Source organism: Furipterus horrens, unplaced genomic scaffold (genome assembly GCF_987537825.1).
Source record: "Furipterus horrens unplaced genomic scaffold, mFurHor1.1.pri manual_scaffold_11, whole genome shotgun sequence".
In the NCBI taxonomy this organism is placed as follows: domain Eukaryota; kingdom Metazoa; phylum Chordata; class Mammalia; order Chiroptera; family Furipteridae; genus Furipterus; species Furipterus horrens.
Window position 1 is genome coordinate 213,721 of NW_028327181.1, and position 21,363 is coordinate 235,083.

Here is a 21,363-nt window from a genome sequence, read left to right on the forward strand (position 1 = left end):
TCCTCTTCTGTGAGATGGACATGGTAGAGCATTTAAGGACTCAGAATAGACTGGGTCCGTGGTAACCTCTTATTACCTGGCAAAACCTTGCAGCACTCCCTGGGGCGTGCTACAATCAGTGTTAAGTCTTTTGCAAATGTGTGCCCTTTGCTTCCCTTACCTGCCTTTCCTATCCCTTGGTAAGTCAGCAAAACCGAGTGCAGCAGAGATAAGTGGCTTGTGGTATCATGTCTGAGGAACCAAAGACCACCTAATACAGAGAGGCATACCAAGTTCATGGATGGAAAGGCTCAACACAGTAAAGATGTCAATTCTCCCCAAATTTATCTATAGTGTTGTTCTAATTTCTATCAAAATCCCAGGAAGGGTTTTTTTTTTTAAGAGTTTAGAGAAAAGGGAAGGGAATGAGAAAGGGAGAGAAACACCGATATGAGGTTTCCTCTCTTATGCGCCATGACAGGGGACTTGGAAACCACGAGCCAGGCACGTGCCCTGACTGGGAGTCAAACTGGCAACCTTTCCTTTTGTGTGACACTACCCATCCAACAGAGCCATAGCAGTCAGGGCCCAGGAAGGATTTTTATAGACAAGCTTATTCTAAGATTTACATGGACTGGCATGGGCCCCAGAATAGCTAGAACAATGAGAAAATATGATGAAGTTGGGCGGAATTCCTTTCGGGTTAGTACAGCTTTCCGCAAAGCTCACAGGATAGGCAGGGAGATCACAGCGCGGAGACCCCAGAAACCGACCCACACAAGCAGCCAACTGGTGTTTGATAAATGTGCCCAAGTAAGAGAACGGAGGAAGCACGGTCTTTACAATAAAGGGTGTGGGAGCAATTTGATATCTATAGGCAAAGAAAAAAACCTCCTAAACCTCAAGGCATGTGCCAAGATTTTTTTTTTTTTTTTTTTTGAGGTGAAACGTTGCTATGGCTCCAAAGCCTCACTAGCACTGGCGTGCGGGAAGGTTTGGAGTGGGGAGGGGTCCGAGGCCCCACCCCCGTGCTTCCTAGCCACTCCCCCAACGGGCCCGGCAGCCAGAAGGGGCCACGCCCACACCCTGGCAGATCGGGCGGGGCGGGGCGGGGCGGAGCCCTGGGCACGCCACTTCCGTCGGAAGCTCGGGTGTCCGGCCCTGTGTTGAGGGGGTCCTGCAGGTCGGTACGCTGCGTTTCTCCCCAGGGGAGAGGTGCAAACTCATTTTCCGAAATCCGCTTCCGGCCGGCTGTGGTTTGGCCTGGATGCCGGCGCTGCGCCCAGAGAAGCCCCGGCCCGAGGGCGGCTGCTGACGAGAAGAGGGCGTCCTCTCTTCCGGAACGAAGACGACGCTCACAGGCTGTTTCCGCGGGGGCCGAAGCCGTCGCCGCACTCCGTCCCGCCCCTGGCGTGGCCACGTAGCCGCTGGAGCTGCCGGGCTGTGCCGCTGCAGCGGTTCCTCGGCTCCGGGGTGAGAGTCGCGGGAAGCCTCCTGGCCGGTCCTCCGCCGGGGAGGGCGCGGGGCCGCCGGAGCCTCGGGGCGGTCGGGGCGGAGGCCGGGCGGCGGGCGCGGGGCGACGGGGCCTGGGCGAACCCCGAGGGCAGGCCGCGTCAGCTCCTGGCCCGGCGACGCCCCGCGCCCGCCCCCGCTCGCCCCGGAGGGAGCCTCGGGGCTCGGAAACAGGCTTGTGCCGGTGCCAGCGGAGCTGGCTTGTTGAGTGCTCCTCCGTTCGAGCCCCCCGGGACGCTGTTTGCGCGTGAGGGGCGTGATTCGTGGACCCTCGGGCAGCGCAAGAGCCCTTCTGCAGGCGTGCCGTCCGGTGACAGGCGTGACATGGTGTCGCGCGGTTAGTGTGGAGCCGGATTGAAGAACCCGTGTGGCCCTTCGCGTCTCCCTCCCCTCGGGTTCCGTTCTGTCTCCCTGTGCTCGGGGCTGTTTCCCTGGGGCGGTGACACTTTGCAAGCGAGCGGGCCAGGCGTCGGCCCCCGTGCGGAGAGGTGAACCGCTCCGACTTCCTGCAGCAGGTGTTTGATGAGTGTCAGCCACGCGCCCGGCCCTGTTCGTTGCAGGTCCAGGGACACGGGTCCCTGCCCTCGCCGAGCTCTCGCCGTGGGGGGACGGGGCCAGTCGGTGAGGTGGCGGCCGGGAGCAGTGGCGGGTGCGGGGACTTCGGAGCCCGCGGCTCTAGGACGGGAAGCTGGCCGCGCGGAGCTGTGGAACGAGCGTTTCCCGGTGGAGGGGACAGCACGTGCGAGGACCCTGAGGGAGGGGCCGTAGGTGTCCTCAGGGGCAGGCGTGTGGCCGAGATGGCGTCAGGGGAGAGGGGGGAAGTGACAGAAGTAGGGCCGCAGCGTGGGGGGGGGGCAGAGGGGGCGCAGCTCCCAGGTTTGTGGTGCGGGGCGTGTATTTCATCGCCCCTGGGGCATCGTAAGCGATGCTCGAGCTGAATTGTCCCTTTAATATTGCAAATGTAGCCCTTTATGGGGGTGAGGCCTGTCTGTGACAATCCACCTTAAATAGCGAGGAAAGGAAATAATCACTCCGATTTGTGTTTTTGGGCCGATTGCCTTGAACATCAGGCTCCTTTAAGCGAGACTATTACCTGTCGAGTTTGACGAACAGTAGTTGAAAGGAAGCAACACTAATGATAATAGCGACCACTTTTTGAGGGCATGGGACAGACCCTGCGCTGCATTGCATTTAATCCTGGCAGAATTTTTGTATTATTTTTTCATCGCCTTACGAGCATGGTCCAGCAGCGCACGTGCCCACCTGCGGTGGCGGGTCACGGGTCCGAGCCCAGACGCCCCTGCCGGAGCCCGTGCCAGGGGCTCCCCAGGGGTTTGCTCTGCCTAAGGTGTTCCTGTGGGCAGTCACAAACAGCACGGCACAGCCGGAGATAAAAGCTTCCTTAAGAAAACAATGTCTAGCTGAGGCCACGCTAGTAAACAGGGACCAGAACAGAGGTGGGCTACCTGTGGATGCCGAGTTCACGGAACCCGCCCTGCGGGGCTTGCTGAGAGTCGCACACGTGCCTGACACAGGCTCGCCCTGCAGGAGGCCCCTGATGGGCTGGGCCGAAGCCGGAGTCAGGAACCCTGTGCGAAGTTCTCAGTGAGAGCTCCGCCCTGTGTCTTCCCTCTGGGAAGCACACACAGTGCAGGTGGCCAGAAATGACACAGGGATGAGACTGATGTCTTTATTTTTTTTTTAAATGACAGAATGGTGTGCATGTTACTAATAACAGCTGCCCAGCTGCCTGACCCTCCTCCTCGTCCTGCTCTGGTCAGCAGTCGGAGGTCCTGAGGCCCTGAATGACGAGGCAGGACACGTGAAGCCCACCCTCCCTCACCGAGCCGAGGGCAGGCAGCAGCTGCCACTCCTCCCGGCAGGGAGGCTGCAGCGCGCAGGCAGCAAGCCCTGTCCCTGGTCCGGCCTCGGGGGCTGCGCGTGATCAGGAGGCGTCTTCATGGCTATCACAGCGAGTCACGGTCACAGGGCCTCACATTCTGGAGGGGTAGGACTGCTTGGGAATCAAAAGGTTTCTTGTTTATCAAGAAATCCAAGTAAAAGGAATTAAAAGAGCGGAGTGTGATGACATTGGTCCCCGGCAGCTGACACATTTGTCTCCATGTGTTTAAGTAGGAATAGAGTTTTCTGTATTCGAAAAGGCAGTGTTGATGCTCACCGATGCAGACACTATCATTTTGGGGGGTAGGCGGGGATCAGTAACTTGGTCTCTGAGGGCTGGAACTCAGCAGAGCCGAAGATTTCAGTCGGTAGCCTGCCTTGGTCACCAACTCTAAGTAGGGATTTCAGGGCACATCTGGGGTGGTGGTTTCTGCTTCCAAGGATCTCACAGGGTGATGGGGGAGACAGGCACACGCACAGTTGTATTGTGGTGTGCATGCGGGGGTGTCCTGATGGCAGAAGGAGTAGGCCAGGCCAGGTGCTGTACCTGAGGCCCAGGAGAGACTTCAGAGCAGCACCTGATGGTCCGTGGAAGGAATTTGGGGATCTGCTTGGTGGCCTAGGGGAGAGGGCACCACAGCGGAGGGACCAGCTTCTGCCTGGAAACGCTCCACTGTCATTGCTGCCGTCATGTGCCGTGGGGAGCGCGGTGGCGGTGTGGGGTCTCCACCCACCTTTCAGAGCAATGTTTCCTCTTGTTCGGGGCATTGTCGGGACGGCCAGCACGGACAGTGGGTTCCGTGTGGTTCTTCCCCCTCGTCTGTAACCCTCTGTCCCCGTGATGAGGGGCAGCCTGGCCTTCCAGTGCAGGTGTGCCTTGCCTGGCTTTTGGGCTCTCCTCTGTAGCATCTCATCCTGGCCTGGCCCGAGAACCAGCAGCCACCCCGGGGGTCCTTGGGGCTGGGGCTGCGGGCCAGGCTTGGTGGGCATTGCAGTGGTTTTCCTTGGAGCCGGGACTGTGGGAATCGGTGACTTTCAAAGGGGTCGGTGGGACTTGCACGTGCAGCGGGGCCCCCAAGGGCCTCTTTGTCTCCCCGACACACACACCGTCTGGGAAGTCTGGTAGTGGAAGAGGTTACTGGTTATTGCAGACATAGAATGGGATTGAGAACCCCCCACCTGTGGGAGCACGATTTCTCCAGCCTCAGCAGCTCCCCTCCTCTCCGGCCCTTCCCGTCCGGAGCCCGGGCCCTCTGATGAGCTGCAGGGCTTGCGGGCCTCGCTTTCGCGCCTTTCTAGTGCCGGCCCTTCGCGCCGTGCTGTGCTTCATCGGAGACACAGCTCTGTACAGGGCGGAGGAAAAGCGGGTTTGCAGTTGTTCCTATGGGAAGTAATACAGTCATTAATAAATAATGATACAAAAATAAACTTTTGCATACTCAGAACTGTAAATCTACTTTTGCCCCACCCTGTATTGTTAATAGCACTGTTCTTAACCCACAGGGTCTTTGCCTGCAGGGTGTCGGACAGCGGGGAGCCAGGCACCCCCCCCCCCAACAGAGGGACACTCCCATCACTAGTCAGTCACTGCCTGGGTGGAGCAGGGCATGTGACCCGTGGGTACCTGTTCACAGACAGCGCGAGGAGGTGTTCAGAGTCACTGCCACTAGTGGAGCAGGCACACCTAGGTCAGCCCTGCTGGTGAGGACCACTGACTGGCTCCTGTCCAGACGTCTGTGGGATTTTTAAGCTGGAAGGTCATGTGAAGTTTTGTCCTGAAACATGTGAAATACAGAACAGTGCCTAGGATAATGTGAAACATTTTAAAGGAACTAAATGCCAACATTCCCACAGAAAGAGTAACAGCTAATAACACCCTGTTGACAAGGGAACACAGTGATAATATCCTCAGCCAGTTTACAAGCCAAAACCAGCTGCCAAACTGGGCAAAGTTTTGCTCCCTTAAACTTGGCATTGCAGGGTGGGCTGCACGACGCTGACCCTGCTAGAAATGCAAGACAGGACCGGTCCCCTCCTGTGAGATGCTCTCTGTGCCCCCATGGCACGCTGGCTGCCTTTCTGTGGCCTCGCCCCTGTGCTTCCCCAGCACTGCACATGGACCGTGTTGCCACAGCTGGTTCTGAGCGGTGGCCTCAGCACCTTCATGCCAGGTCTCTGGGAAGGGAAAGCCGTCTGAGCACTAAGGCCTGCGGTCCCACAGAGAGGTCCCTGGCCACAGATGGCTATTGACACCCAAGTTAGTTAAATTTAAATAAGTAAAAAAATGTGCAGTTCCTCAGTTGCCTGAACTGCCCCCTGTCACAATCTCAGTGGGCATCTGTGACAGTTATAATGCCAGTTGACAGAGCTCTGTCCTGGCAGGACGGTCTTTGGCCAGCACCAATAATGACAATAGGCACCTTCAGGAACAAGCCCAGGTGTAACTGGTTCATTTTATCCTCAAAACCTAGGATATTGCAACAATTTTTTTTAAAGATTTTATTTATTTTTAGAGAGGGGAAGGGAGGGAGGAAGAGGAAAAGAAACATTGATGTGAGAGCAACATCAGTCAGTTGTCTGCCTTATGTGCCCCAGCTAGGGACCAAACCCGTGACCTAGGCAGGTGCCCTGACCGGGAATCGAACCGCTGACCTTTCGCTTTGCGGAGCAACTTTGCACAACTCACTGAGCCACGCAAGTATCTGCATTTGTTTCTTACACAGATGGAGATAAGGAAGCAAATGGTAATCTTGGAATTGCTACTTCACGTCTGACAAAGAAGTTTCATAACATTTTCTTTCTGTTTTCCCTCCTATCAGGTATCATGATATTACTCTGTGTGACTTCAAGCCATTTGTGAGACTAAAGCTCTTAAAAATGGAAAACCTAGTGCTGTCCTTCCCGGGGGACTCTGACTGTCGGTGATGGCAGAGACCGCGCCTGCCCGCAGCTCACGTGCAGCCCCCGAGTGTCAGCCAGCGTGAGCCACCCTGACCATGGATGGCGTGCCGGCCGTGCAGGGTGGCCTCTTGGAGGATGGGTCCCGCAGTGGCACCTCAGCAGCCCCTGTGGCCCTCCCGGAGCCCCTGGGCCCACGGGCGCCGCTGGACCAGCGGGATGAAGCCCAGCGTAAGTCGCCGGGCACTCTGTGTGCTGCTGACACTTGACCTTTGAACAGGAGCGTGTGGGTCGGCTTGCGTTTTGGGGGTGGGCTGTGGTGTTTAGAATGATAATGAGCTTTTCAGATGAGTGTCTTTTCCTGGTTGATGCCAACTTTAACTCAAGTACCACGCTTGTTAAACAGGATAGGAACTGCCCCGCTTTCTGCCCCAGTAGAATGGAGCCATGATGATTTTCCTTAAGGTTTCTGTGGGTCTTTCTCACATGTTACCATTCCTGGCTTAGTATTCAACCTTTGTGGTTGGTTGGCTTCCAGAATTTTATTAACTGGGGCCCAGAATGGTCCAGTAGTGATCAAGAGATTAACAAATCGCATGTGCATGTTAGCTGATGGGTTATTTGTGCATCTGAAGCACAGGGTGAATTATTCACTGCGTCCTAATGCTCCTTCCTGCTCAGGACGCTCAGTTTCGTGTGTGCTTGAAAGTTGTAGAGTATGTACGTCCTGATTGACTAGTGGGAATTGCATCCTGGTTCTTCATAACGATGTTCAAGCACCTCAAATGGCTTTGCTGCTCTGAAGTGCCAGGTGAGGCTGGTGACAGTCTGGGCCTGAGCCCAAGGACCCCAAAGTGGGGCAGACGGAGCCGGCCCTTAGATCCACCGTGAAGCAGAGGGAGCCCTCCACAGGGTCCGCAGCTTACCTCGGGCGCACTGTCCTCACGTGGAAGGGAACGTAAGTGGGGCCTGCTTCTCAGGGCCGTCGCGGGACTGGAGGAGCGGCCCACAGGAAACGTGCACACGTGGGCGTCATCGTTTCTCGTTTATCCATGATGAGGCCTGGGTTTGGAAGCAAAGTCTTGTTTATTGGACCTTAATACTTTTAGGTATTTTTAAAGCGCAACATGATGCTCAAAAATTACTTCGTTATATAAGCAGTACAGAGAAGGAAAACTCTGATTCCAAAAAACCTCCGCTGCCTTGCGGCATACCTCTTCAGGGGAAAGGCTAAGGGAGTAAACCCCGACAGAAAATCCGGAGCCGGAGTCCCTGAGGCGGTTTGACATTGTAGTCAACACCGGCAACTCCTGCGGCGCACCTGAAGCCAAGCTGTATTGACTCCGTCTTTCCCTTGGATCCTTCAGCTGCGAAGAGAGGGGGGGTCTGCTGCATGGGCAACAGCAGACCCTCCATATCACCCTGCCCAGGCTCTGTAGCTTCAGCTTCACTGGAGAGGACACTCCAGCGTCATTACAAGATGTCGATTCAACACGGGAGGGGACAGATACCGTGTCACTCCCGAGTCGGACTGCACAGCCATTCTCGGCGTGCAGATAGACTCTTAAGAAGCTACACCATCGTCTCTCGAGACGGACGGCTGCCGACGATATAAGCAGTAAGATTTCGGAGACTCTCCCAGGAGACATGATTGTAAGCAGTTGTATTAGTTGGAACCCACATTTCCAGTGATAGAAACCTGTCTTAAATTTGCTTGAGCCAAAGGGGATGTTGCAGGCCCCCCACACACCGCCTTGGTTCTTCAGCCTCTGGCTGGCTCCCCCGCCAGCGTAAGGGGCAGAGACAAGACTAGCAATCACCGGAGAGTTAGAAGTCTTTCTTCCTTTTTTCCTTTCGATAAGGAAGTAGTTTTTACCTCACATATAAACAGGTGTATGTGTGGTACTGGTAGTGGGTGAGTCTGAGCTTCCCCTGTCGTCATTAGGTAAACTGGGGCTTTTGCCTGACAGGTGTCCATCAAGCAGAAGAACAGACTCGGGGCTCATTCTGATCAGCTAACCCACCTCTTTGCTTTAGATTTCTCATTTTGGCAGGTGAATTTATACTTTGAAATGACTGTGAAGCTATGGCTCTGATTAGCACTGTGGCTCCCGACACCCATTGAAAACATAGTTATTTTTTAAGCAGAGAGTGACTTACAAAGGGTTTCCCATAAGTCCATGAGAAGATTTCTCAAAGAAACTTTGCAGGCAGGAAGGGACTGGCAAGAAGTATTCAAAGTGATGAAAAGCAAGGATCTACAACCAGGATGACTCTATCCAGCAAAGCTCTCATTTAGAATGGAAGGGCAGATGAAGTGCTTCCCAGACAAGGTACAGCTAAAGGAGTTCATCATCACTAAGGCATTATTATATGAAATTTTAAAGGGACTTATTTATGGAAAAGAAGATCAAAACCATGAACATTAAAAAAGTCAACAAATTCACAACTATCAACAACTGAATCTAAAAAAACAGGCAAACTAAGCAAACCACCAGAACAGGAACAGAATCATAGGTATGGGGATCGTTTGGAAGGCTATCAGCAGGGAGGGGGACGGGGCAGATTGGGGGAAGAGGTGCAGGGGTCAAGAAGCATAACTGGTAGGTATAAAATAGACAGGGGGAAGTTAAGCATAGTATCATAAATGGAGAAGCCAAGAACTTATATGCATGACCCATGGACATGAACTAAGGGGGGTGGGGGGAAGACTATAAGAGGGAAGGGGGATAGCGGGCAGAGGGGGGCAAAGGGAAAAAAGAACTGGGACAACTGTAATAGCATAATCAATAAAATATGCTTTAAAAAAATAAATGAAAAGGAAATGCCTAAGTTCTTCATCCAAAAGTGAGGGGGGGGAGGCGTTCCACAGATGAGGGCGCTGGGCTCCGGCGGTTGAATGACCTGTCCCGTATCCCTGCTCATGGCAGGGGAACTAGAGCCTACCCTTCTCCCAGAGCGAACTGATGCAGGGTGTGGCGATTGCGCGTGTTCACATCTACAGACTCTCCTCTGTCCTGTTGCAGCTGTGCATCTGCAGAACAACCTGATGGCCCAGTGTGCCCTCTCTTCCAGGTGCCAGCGTTGGGGTGAGCAGAGCTGCGGATGAAGGAGGAAGCCCAGATGTGCCCAGCGAGGGGGACACCTGTCAGAATGGGCCAACGCCACAGCTCCCAGGCCCGCCGTGGGCTCTTGGTCCCCCCACAAGCCCAGTGGGTCCTGATGCCCCTCCAGGTGTGGCTGGTTTCCATGACAACCTAAGGAAGTCTCAGGGGACTAGTGCTGAGGGCAGTGGTAGAAAAGAAGCTTTGCAGTCTCTCAGACTCAGTCTTCCTATGCAAGAAACGCAACTGTGTAAGCATCCAACCCCCGGCCTCCCCCTCTCCACCCTCCCCCGCGTGCCGGCCCTCACCACCTTCAGAGGCATTTTGCTTTGTCAACATGGGGGACTGTGCGTTTATCAGATGGCTCCATTTGAGACAGAAAGTACATCTCTCCATTGTCTGATATTGGTGGTGGGGCCCAGGTCCGTATTTGAGGGGCTGGTGTGTGTCTTTTGCCATCCTGGATGGGGAGCAGGCAGCCTGTTACACTTTGGAAGCTTTCTTCTATGAATTATTTTTATCACCGTTGAGTTTGTGCTCATCCCTGGGGATTCAGGGGTGAACAAGTCACAAACTGGCAGCCTGTGAAACCAAGAAACCTCCAGACTGCGCTTAGCACTGACTTCCACACACTGAGACGCAGAATTGTATACAGCGGGTCATGTCACACACGCTGCTTTCCCGTCCCTCCTGGTGGGCCACGTTCTCACGCCCCTCCATAGGTCTCTTGTCAACAGCCAGGTTTGAGGTCCCTGCTTTCTTAGATGGGATTGTGTTGCTCCCACTGTTGGAGGGTTTTCTCACTCACTTCACTGTCACGGGGACGTGGCCCCAGCGCGCCTGCTGCAGTGCCTGCCTCGTGCTCTCGCCCCCAGCATCGCTGCTGCAGCCTTGGGCTGCCTCCCAGAGGTGGCTTCTTGGTTCCAAGCAATGGGCGTTTTACTTATTTGCATCGCGTGTGGTGCTGTGGCTCTGCCACTGAGGACCCGTGAGAGCACGCTGTCTCCCAGCCCTCCTGTGCCCAGATGCGTTTCAGCTTTTACCGGTCTGGTGGGCGCACCCAGTGCTTCCCTGTTTAGTTTGCAGCTTGCCCTACCCTGATTACTGCGGGGTTTGAGCATCTCATTCTCTGTTGGCCATTTGGTCATTTCTTTCTGTGAAATGTCTGTTTGCGCATTTGGCCCATTTTTCTTTAGGATTGTTTGTCTTTTCCTTCACAGGTGTTATTTTTGTTTAAGGCCATATTGTGTTTTAATATTTCTATAAACTCATTGTCAACATTTAAATCAAGAGACATCATATAAAAGCCTGGTTCCTGCTCTCATGTGTGAGCTCTGGCCTGAGGTGCCCACGTGGCAGGGACCTGCTGCCCTTCCTGGGGAGTGTTCACTCATGACCCTGACTTGGGCTGTGTCTGCTGTCGAGGCTGCAGATTTGGGTGCCCTGCCTGCAGCCATGGACCTCTGGGTTTCTGCCATCCAGACCACGTCGCCTTGAGGTCTGATAAATGCACAAATTAATAATGATGTTGGTGAACTCCTCGTGGAATTCTTAGAATTCTGATGCTCAGGTGTTCGTGGTTATTTGGAACAACAGCTGCTTGTCGTCTGGGACCCCACCTCTGAAGGTGGCGTTGCCTAAGAAGTGGTTAAGTCAGGATGTTCAGCGTACCCCCCCAGCATGCCTGTCTGCTGTATGTGACAGAAACTGCGACTTATACCATTGCATTCACTGTTCACCTTTATTACTCAAAAGGTTTGGGTTTACGAGTTTTAAATATTTTAAATGTTATTGACTAAAAGTATTATGTGACTCGTTATTGCCGGAACTTAGGTAAGCTGTGCACCAAACCCTGTCTCTGATGTAACTGCATAAAGCGCACGTGCGTGGCATGACACACCCACGTGACTGGGTGTCATTCCGTCAGACGGCTCATTGCTGGTTCCTCTGTCACCGCAGTGGTCCGAGTCAGAGCTCAGGGGGGGCTCGCCACAAGTGCCGACCTGGACTTCCATTCTTTGTTACTTGGGGGCACGTAGCCCGTGTCCTATTCTGCGCACAGGCTGCTGTGCCGAGCCCCAGCCCCAGGTGTGGCCGGGCGTCTTCTCACACCTGAGTGCCGTCTGCGGCCAGCGGCCAGGGCTCACAGTGTTCCTCTCTCTGGAAGTAGGCCTTTCAGACCAGGTGGTGTCCCTTGTTCAGAAGCTAAATCACATTGGTAACTAAATACACACCAGACCAGCAGTGGTTCTGATTTGTCCTTCGTGCCTGGTGTCTTATGAGTTTCCTCATGGCCATTTCCCCACCCCAGGCTCGGCAGAGGCTTCGCCGCCCCTGGAGAAGGAGGAGCGGGTCCGACTCCAGGCTCGGAAGCGGCTGGAGGAACAGCTCAAGCAGTACAGGGTGAAGCGGCAGCAGGAACGAGTGAGTCCCGCTCTTGAACAAGCTAATGGGGAGCTTCCGTGTAGCAGGCCTGATCAGTCTGACACATGCTGGGGTCTGCGGTTTACTTCTCTGTCCTGCTCTGGAAGGTTGTTTCTCTCATTTGATTTGCACCCTTGCGGGGGTTTCCTGGCAGGGCCCTGGTTCTTTCCTTGAAACAAGTGTATTTCACCTTCGATCTGCCATTTGGAAAGCAGAGACAGCCAGCCCTTGGGTGTCGTCGCTGTTTTGCTGGGGCAGCTGGCCAGTCCTTGGCCTCCGACCAGAAATGGATTGTTAGTTGCACATGTTGGAAAATTCTATAGCGTCATTTAAAAATCATCATAAACTTATAAAAATATAAAATTACTAAAATAATTAGCGTTCATAAATTTGCTTTAAAAATACAAGTACTAAAAATGAGTAGTTATCCTAATAAGGCCAACTATAATATTAGTGGGAAAAGATAATATTTATAATAAAAGTGATAACTATCTGAGCATCGCAGTAAAATGACAATAAAAGTGGTTAGACTTTGGATGAACTCACCGTAACTTACTCTGCAAACAGTTTGGAATAAGCGGAGGGAAACTGCTCATTATCTGCTAAGTAATTATAGACTTAAGGTAGTTCTAATTCAGCAGGCCTTGTTTTCACAACTTGAATAAAAATTTCAAGTCTGTTTAAAACTATACAAATGGGAGGACAGCCAGGAAGATGTTGTAAAAGGAAGTGTGATGAGGAAGGACTTGCTAATAGCTGTTATGAATTGTAATCAAGTCACAGTCATTGACAGTGTTTGTGGACGGTCCCTGGAGGTGACTCGGGGACAGGGAGGTTCAGAGCGCAGCAGGCTGGGGTGGCGCCGGGTGGGGGTGCTGCCTGTCATCTCTGCAGCCTCTGTGGGCAGCACATCTTGAACACTGTTGTCAGTTTCAGACATAACCATTGTGCTTTTATTTTCTTCTCAGTCCACCCAACCTGCAACTAAAACGAGACCATTCAGCACACTTGATCCTGAACTCATGATGAACCCAGAAACCTTACCAAGGGCCAGTGCTGTGGCAATGACAAAGGAGTATTCCTTCCTGCGCACCAGCGTTCCTCGGGGGCCAAAGGTGGGCAGTTTAGGGCTCCTGGCACATCCTAAGGAGAAAAAGAGTTCCAAATCAAGCAAAATTCGGTCCCTGGCTGATTATAGAACTGAAGACTCAAACGCTGGGAATTTGGGTAGAAATATTCTGACCACAGACTCCGCCAGAGGCTCCCTGAAGCAGAACCGAAGCAGTGTGACGTCAGTGGTGTCTGAGGTCAGCCTGGTCCCTGAGGCCAGTGTCCTGGAGAATGCGTCCCTGACTGGAGGCCACATGTCAGAAGCCGATGGGAACGAGAGCGACAGCTCCTCCTGCAGCGGCATCTCCACCCGGGGCCTGCACCGCGCCGGCTCACGGGAAGCCCCCTATGTTGTCAATGGCCAGGAGATTGCAGCCACTTCCCTGGGCCAGTTCCCGTCCATCACAGACGTCCTCCAGGCCGCTGCAGCTGAGCACCGAGCCCAGGGCCCAGAGGTCAACGGGGAGATGCGGAGCCGGACAGACAGTGTCTGTAGCAGGTGGGCACCACACAGGACCTGGTCACTGGGGCAGGGACTGCAGCACCTGACTTCCTCAGTCCTCGCCGTGCCATCAACACACACATCAGTGCTCTGTAGAAGGGGAACTGGAGCGCTCAGTGGGTGTTTGCCATGCGAGGACATCCTGTCCCTGGCATTTCTGTAGACCTGCCTCTGAAAGGGCACAGCTGCTTCCCATGGCTCACGTTTCCACACGCAGGTTCAGCCACATGGGGCTGAGCGTGCCCAGCTGTGGCGGGAATGTTTCCTGGCAGCTCTCCGCTGGAATCTTTACTTACTTATTGTAGCAGGGGCGTGTGAGGTTTGGAGAGTGTGGACCGATGTAAAGGTGATGGTCTCTCACGTTCTCACTGCCTGACCGTGTGCACCTTTTCCCCCAGCACATCCATGGAAAGTTCTGTGGCTGAGACTCAGGATGAGATGTTGCAGGTTCTGAAAGAAAAAATGAGACTCGAAGGACAACTGGAAGCCTTATCCCAGGAGGCTAGCCAGGTAAGGGGTGCTTGGTGGACATGCTGGGTGCTCCTGATCATTGGGTGGAGTCTCACTTGTCCTTGTAAGTGAACTGCGGCGGCAGTGGCAGCAGCCACCCTCTGCCCACGTCTGGTTGGCCTGGTTTGTCAGCTCAGAAGCGTGTCGGCTTCCCGCTGGCCTTTCCCACGTCTCCGCCATCTCGGGCTGGATCGGCCTGCGGCGTTTGCTCGCTCTGATGTTGGACACCCGGTCGTGCTGAAGAGCTGTTTTCGGTGGGCCTCCCCTTTCTCTCGGATGGGAAGATTGTTGTCTCTGCCCCTTGAATGCTTTTTGCTGTGGGTTTTGCTTTTTCTGATACGAACTTTCTTTTTATTTGGTTAGCATATTTCTGAAAAATTATTTTCCATTCCTTAATTTTCAGCTTTCCTGTCAGCAGTTAGAGCAAATTTGTTCTGTTGAATTTGACTCCATACACCTGGTTGGCATGGAGAGTGGGAGACACGGGACCAGGCAGCGTCGCCCGCGAGGGTGCCGCAGGCGGCGCTCAGGCAGGTGCTCGCGGGCCTGGAGCAGGTGCTCAGCCAGTGCTGCTGTTCGGGGCTGTTGTGTCTCTGGTGCCACACGGTCCTTGGGCAGGGACAGACCCGCCGCTTGAAGAGGTGACCGCTGAGGGCCGCTTTTGTGGGACACGGCTTCCACTCTGTCCTCCTTTAGGAGGCAGCTCACCAAGTGGATTTCCACTTCAGCTGCACAGCCGGGGACAACCTAAGAACCTTGTCCTCCCAGGAAACCGGTTTGCCCTTCGGCTGTGTCCGAACGAAGAGCTTTGTGGGTTCTGGGTGCAGTGCTTTAGCTCTGTGAAGATACACTGACTGTAAACTCTCATCGCGTTTGCTCAGTTACCTCAGTTCCTTCGGGTGTTTGTTCCTCCTAATGTCAGTTTCCGCTGTGTGTGGCGGTGCGGCTGTCTCCCGTCTGCACACCTCGCAGGCCGCCTTCGGGATGGGTGGGGCACGTGGCCTTCAGGCCTGTGGGTGTGCCCTGCTCTCCCTAGGGCTTCTCAGGGCCCTGCTTTCCTCTGCTGCTTTCTGCTGTGGACAGTGGTCTTTGTGGGCCTGTCACCCAGGACAGGATGGTGCCTCGGGCCACCCATGGCCCGCTGGCCCCTCAGGGCCCCTGTGTAAGAGCCTCTCCCTGCCGATTTATTTCCCTAGAGCTGAATCTGGCTCTCTGTTTTTGAGGATCCCTCAGGGCTCCTGGTATTCTTTTTGTGTGTGTGGGGTGCGCATGTGATTTTTGTTTCTGAGCAAATATACCTTCTAAGAGCCGGGCGGTGAGTGGGGGTCCCACAGCCCTTGCAGGGTGCCGCCCGCGCAGCGCCACCGTGCGGAAACGGGCCGCTGGCTGGCCGGGCTGTGCACCTCCTCTGGCGGGGCCGCTGTGGCAGACGGCTGGATTGTTTAGGAAACTCGGAGCTTTCCTGGAAGCGCACCTGTCCACACCTTCCTTTGTCTCTCTGGGCAGTGTGGCAGCCTCCTTAGGGCTCAGGGTGGGGGTGACTGAATTTGCTGACAGGGTGGCCGTTGGTGATCTTCCCAGGCACTTAAGGAAAAGGCGGAGCTGCAGGCGCAGCTGGCGGCCCTGAGCACGCGGCTGCAGGCGCAGGAGGAGCACGGCCACAGCAGCCAGCAGAAGCAGGACGCGCTCACTTCGGAGGTGGACACCCTAAAGCACTCCTGCTGGGACCTGGAGCAGGCGATGAGCGACCTGCAGGACGCTCTGGAGGCCAAGAACGCCAGCCTGGCGTCCTCCCACCGTGACCTGCAGGTGGCCGAGGAGCAGTACCAGCGCCTCCTGGCCAAAGTAGAGGAGATGCAGCGCAGCATGCTCAGCAAGGATAGCACAGGTGCGTGCCTGCTCCGGACGCTGGCCTGTGTCGTGTGCACGTGCCGGGGCTGTGCTCCCTCCCGACGTGGACGTGGGGCCCACTTTTCTGAAGTAGGGATCATTTCTGGTACATTTCTGCGTGTGCACCAGATGGCCTAGGTCTCAGCAGTGGGCGCTGCTCCTGAGTTGGTCGTTGGAGTTGCCTGCTTGTTCCACAGAATTGCAGTTCCTATTTAAAAGATGTAACAACAACAACACTTAGGTTCGGATTAGTAAACTTTCATTGTTTCTACCTTAAGTTCAGCCGTGGGTCTAGCTGAGTCCCAGTGGGAATCACCTGCAGAATGACACATGCATAGCGGTGTCCAGGGAACCAGGGTGGGGGCCCTGCACCCAGCCAGGCGCTGAGAAGACTGGTCGCCGGCTCTGGACACCTCAGCGTCGGCCGTGCCTCCGACCCTCCAGTGTGGGCCGCGTGGATGGTCCTCTTCTGGGAGAGCGGCTGTTGGGCGCTGGGAGCGGCCTGTGGGGCTGCTCTCAGCACGGGTCTTGGCCATTAGGCCTGTGACGCTAGGTTTTAGGTCTGATGACATAAAAGAAAAAGCGACAGACCGCTGTCACAAGGGTTTGTCCTGAAACTAGAGAATAGACAGCGCCAGCTGAGAAACAAAACGGTATACTGTTTTTAGTTTTCTGAGCATTCTGTGTACCCAACCCCTTAAGAAAATTTAAAAATCTAGACACAAAAGTAATTTTATAATTCTGGGTTGCAAGGCCTGACCTGACCTAAGCTCTTCAGGCAGCAAACGGACCTACACTCACAGGAGGCTCAGTGACACAGTTTTTGCATTTTTGTGCTTTTTGGGATATTTTGCTATTTAAAAAGAACCAGGAACACTGTGGTGTTCCTAAGTTCAAGGAGGCTGTGCTGTATTGTGTGGAGAAAACATGTATTAGTTGAGCTTCATTCTGCATCAGTCCTAGTGCCGATGAATCAACCATGTAGGTGGTGCTGCGTGTTGTAAGCAGACACACATGACAAGGACCAGCTGACGAAGTGTTGGGGCAGGAACGTAACCCTTTACCCCCAGGAGCATGGCTCCGCACCACAACTTTTAAGTGTCACTGCATGAGTGGCGGGGGGTGGGCTGGGTCCCTGCTCTGCGAAGGGGCCGGCCTGACCCGGATGCCCGAGTGGAGCTGCAGCCTCCCGCAGTGGGATGGCCTGAGCGCTGTGCTTTCTTGCTTCCAGTGCATGACCTGCGACAGCAGATGGCGGCCTTGCAGAGCCAGCTGCGGCAAGTGCAGCTGGAGCGCACCACGCTCACCGGCAAGCTGAAGGCATCCCAGGCGGAAATCGCCTCCCTGCAGAGTGCGCGGCAGTGGTACCAGCAGCAGCTCGCCCTGGCCCAGGAGGCCCGGGTCAGGCTGCAGGGCGAGATGGCCCACATCCAGGTATGGCCCACAGCTCCCGCTCCACGTGGGGCAGCTGCTCTTCGCTGAATTAGAAAGACTGAGGCTGTTTGGGTTTCAAAGAGGCGTTTTTAAAAAGTCTGCTGACCAGTCACGGAGCCCACACCCCCCCCTGTACAGCAAGCACCTTCGTGACCTTCTGACCCAGGGTCTCCCAGCCTCCGCTTTAGCACATCTAACCCTGAAATGCTCCTCTCTGGGACGCCCTGTGTCCCCAGTTCTGACTGCCAAGACTCTCAAATCGTAGTCTGCCTGGTCTCTGCCCTCCCCTGTCCTGTTTGTGACATGCACAGGGCACATGCATGCATTTCCTTCCTGACTGGAGAGTCTCCCTCTCGAGCTGCCTGATCACCAGGTTCTCCAGCCTTTGGTTTTGTTAGGGAGCCGGCACACGTGGTAGCCGGCACAGGGGCTCAGTCATGCTGGGGCTGCACCCTCTGGGCCGTGTCCTGCCCTGGAGGACTCGGAGCAGCAGCAGGGTCTGAACCGCGTGTGGCTGCGAACCGCAGGTCTCTGGACTAACCAGGTTGATCACAAGGGGGCCAAGTGGTGCCTCCATCAGCCTCAGTCTTCTTTTTGAATGTAACTGCAAGTTTTGGCCCACCCCCCCATTTTTTTGATCCAGAAAAAATATTTTACATTAATTTAAACTATTTCTCAAGTAGAGGATGTAAAATACTAACTACCAAACACTCCTCTTTTAAACATCTGAAGTCTACGCATGTACAAAATAGAAATCTTCTTACATTTATATCACACACTTAAGCTAAAGGACCACACAGACAAGCGTTGGTTCTGCTTACAACATAACTTAGAAATAAATCATTTTACAAGTTAATGTAATTTGGAAGTGATGGTACACTTATTTGTATGAGGTGTACGGTATTTAAAGAAGCCAGATTTACCTATCTGACAGAAGTTCAGAAGTGGAGTTGGGAAGATAAAAACAGGAAGATTTTGGGGATGGCAGTTAAAGAAACGTAGCTGGTTTTTCCAAATCCCTCTGGGGCCCAGGTTCAGCATTTCCCCCTTGTCCTAGTAACAGACGTGTTCCCAGGACATTCCAGCAGGGTGGCCTCTATTGGGTTCGCTGCCTCGAGACATGTTCCCAGCAAATGGCCCCTCTCAGCCCGGCAGCTTCCCTCGAGACCCTACAACTCGCATCCTTCAAGGGGTGCTCTTGGAGCTAGAGGTAGCACACTCAAAGGTCCAGTCGCAGACCCTTGTGTCTGCTGACCCCTTCTCTGGGCTCCTTCTTCCCCAGGACACAGTGGTCAGCGGAGGCCTGGCTGACGGCCTGGGCTAGGGCGGGGGCTGGATCGCCAGTGTTACTTCCCGGGAGCGGGTGGGGTCAGCGGGTGTGTCCAGGACAGTATGACACAGAGCGGGCAGGGCCTGAAATGTGTCTGGTCACACCTGGCTGGCTCACCTAAGGGGCAGATTTCTAGCCCCCGCTGCACCTGCATCCCGGTGAGGCCCTCACATTAGGGGCTCAGGGCGAGCTTTCAGTGGGACTTTCGGTGTAAGTCTTGCCACAAACTGCACGTTCTCAGAGGCATGATCCCCGCTGCCGGCTCGCCTGCCCTTGTCGGCACAGAACTGTTGGCCCTGGTGTCAGGGTGGTCAGCGGGAATATGGGCAGAGAGACCCTGTGCGGTGGGCTCCTAAGGATCTGGTCCCCCAGGGGCCATCGATGGGCAGAGACCTGCACCCTGGCGGCCTTGGGCGCAGGCTTCTCTGCACTTGAGCTTGAAATCTAGCAGTTCCCCACCTTACGTTTTCTTTGCAGGTTGGACAGATGACCCAGACAGGCCTCCTAGAGCACCTGAAGCTGGAGAACGTGTCTCTGTCGCAGCAGCTGACGGAGACCCAGCACAGATCCATCAAGGAGAAGGAGCGCATAGCCTTGCAGCTCCAGGGCATCGAGGTGAGGGCGCTGCCCCGTGACCAGGGCTGGGTTTCAGCTTTGGGCTTTTTTCGACACTGGTCACGGTTCAGAAAATAGACAAATACATATACATACATGTAAACGTTAGCATTATACACGTACATTTGTATGTCTTAAAGTATTGAACAGCCTGAAGTGGTTGGGTGTAGGGATTCAGTTCCTCACGTTCTGTCGTAGAATGATCAGTGGTGACTCGGTCCCTCTGACCCGCGGTGGGACTGGGTCCTGGCGCTCAGCCCGGAAGCAGGTGGCACTGGGCAGAGCATGGGCCGGGAGGGAGGAGTGCAGCATAGTGCACATCTGAGAGCATTTTAGAGCTGGCGGCAGTAAGTGACTTCTTGTCTCTGAGCACCCGGCCTATGCTCCTGTGCTGCCCTGCACTGTGTGCCGGGCCAGAGCCAGGCCACTGCCCCAGAGGTGGTCCCAGGGCAGTGGGACAGCAGCTTGGCCCGGGACCCAGAGCCTGTCATTTTTTCAAGTTGCAAGACCCTAGATAATTTCTTGACCTCTCTGAGCCTCATTCTCTTTTTATAAAATGAGAAGAATAGTACCTACTTTCTAGGCTTGTTGGAAAAAGTCGAAGAGAAAAGGGCATGCAGCATCTTGGGGGTGGAGTGTGGCAGTCTTGTCACTGGCTTTCTGGTCACGTGGAAGGCCGGTGTCCTACAGCTGGTGTGGCTCCTCTCTCCATCTCTGCACATGGCCTTTGTCCTCACAGGTGACATGGATGAGTGGAGAGTCATGTTGTGGAAAATGTGCCTTCATGGGCTCCAGCCTCAAAGAACCAGAAAACTCTAAATTATAAACTAACATTTTTTTCCTTCTGAGACACACCTGGATGCTTAGCATGTGACAGGCAGCATGCAGTGTCATTCATCACTTTATCCCAGGTCCTCAGACAGTTGTCTGCTCACTTCTCCTTCCAGCCAGGCCCAAGGGTCAGCATCGGGGACTGTGAGCAGAGAGTGGGCAGTGGGAGGTCACCAGCCTTCCACCCCAGTGGCCCTTGGCGCCTCCATTTGCAGGTCGTGGACAGACGGTGATGTGGACGAGGCCCCTAACCACCTAGCGAGTTTCCTGTTCAATCCGCTGTGGCCATCAGGTTATCCTGTTCTTTAAAACACGTTCTTCCGGTTCTAGGCTGACATGTTGGACCAAGAAGCTGCCTTTGTGCAGATTCAAGAGGCGAAGACGATGGTGGAGGAGGACCTGCAGAGGAGGCTGGAGGAGTTTGAGGAGGAGAAGGCGCAGCTGCAGAAGATGGCGGGCTCGGCAGTAGCCCTGGAGCAGCAGCTGGAGCAGGCAAGGCCCCGCCACGGCCCCGCAGAGGCACCCGGGGCCATGCGTGGCTGTCCTTGCTGTGTGTGCTTGTGCAGGTCCCTCTGTCAGATTCACTTCATTGTCGCATACCCACACCTGGCTGCGATCGCAGACCTGGCCAAGCACTTAAGTTCTGCAAGGGTTCTTGTACGCCAGACCTTCACATGCAGGACACTGCCCGCAGAGTGTTCCTGCAGGGGATCTCAAACCTGAACAGGGAAGCAGTATAAATTCCGGAGTGGGCGGTCACACTGAGTCTAATCCCTTTTCCAGGTGAAGCTGACCCTACAACAACGAGACCGGCAGCTCGAGGCCTTGCAGCAGGAGCACCTGGACCTGCTGAAGCAGTTCACCTCGGCACAGGAGACGCTGCAGAGCTGGGAGCAGGCCCTGGGGGACCTGCAGGTGCGCTACGACGAGCTGCAAGCCCGGATGGAGGAGCTACAGGGCGAGGCCACCTCCAGGGACGACACCATCTGCTTCCTGCAGAAGGAGAAGATTGTCTTGGAGGTAGCTCTGCAGGCGGCCAGGAGTGGCAGGGAGGAGCTTGACAGAGGAGCCAGACGCTTGGAAGAAGGTGCTGAGGAAGCGTCAGAAATTTTGGAACAGTTGAGACAGGAATTAGCCGTCAAGTCCAGCCAGGTAATGCCATTTGCCGTCATTCTGTACAAGTCGCAATCACACACGTGAGCACAGACACCGAAGGTTAGGCTCTTCCTTCGAACCCCGTTTTACAGACGTGAAAGTGTATCCAGGGCTGGGCCCAGGGCTCAGCTGGGGAACGACCCCCTCCCGCGGGTGCTGGGCTTCCA

At 54.7% G+C, this 21,363-nt stretch overlaps 1 protein-coding gene across 3 annotated transcripts in view; it reads left to right on the top strand.

The window, feature by feature from the left end:
- Positions 1 to 1,153: 1,153 nt before the first annotated feature.
- GOLGA3 (golgin A3) overlaps positions 1,154 to 21,363 on the top strand; it is a 31,134-nt gene continuing 10,924 nt past the window's right edge. Inside the window, exons 1-12 of one of the 3 annotated variants that reach the window (XM_090290660.1) lie at positions 1,154 to 1,452; positions 4,897 to 5,094; positions 6,213 to 6,522; positions 9,367 to 9,645; positions 11,707 to 11,819; positions 12,788 to 13,428; positions 13,830 to 13,941; positions 15,523 to 15,829; positions 17,063 to 17,265; positions 19,073 to 19,210; positions 20,372 to 20,533; positions 20,825 to 21,193. In XM_090290660.1, coding sequence (XP_090146786.1) covers positions 6,390 to 6,522; positions 9,367 to 9,645; positions 11,707 to 11,819; positions 12,788 to 13,428; positions 13,830 to 13,941; positions 15,523 to 15,829; positions 17,063 to 17,265; positions 19,073 to 19,210; positions 20,372 to 20,533; positions 20,825 to 21,193 — 2,457 coding nt within the window. In that variant the 5' untranslated portion in view covers positions 1,154 to 1,452; positions 4,897 to 5,094; positions 6,213 to 6,389. The remainder of the gene's footprint in view (positions 1,453 to 4,896; positions 5,095 to 6,212; positions 6,523 to 9,366; positions 9,646 to 11,706; positions 11,820 to 12,787; positions 13,429 to 13,829; positions 13,942 to 15,522; positions 15,830 to 17,062; positions 17,266 to 19,072; positions 19,211 to 20,371; positions 20,534 to 20,824; positions 21,194 to 21,363) is intronic. The other 2 variants (XM_090290659.1, XM_090290661.1) reach the window with 2 other exon arrangements.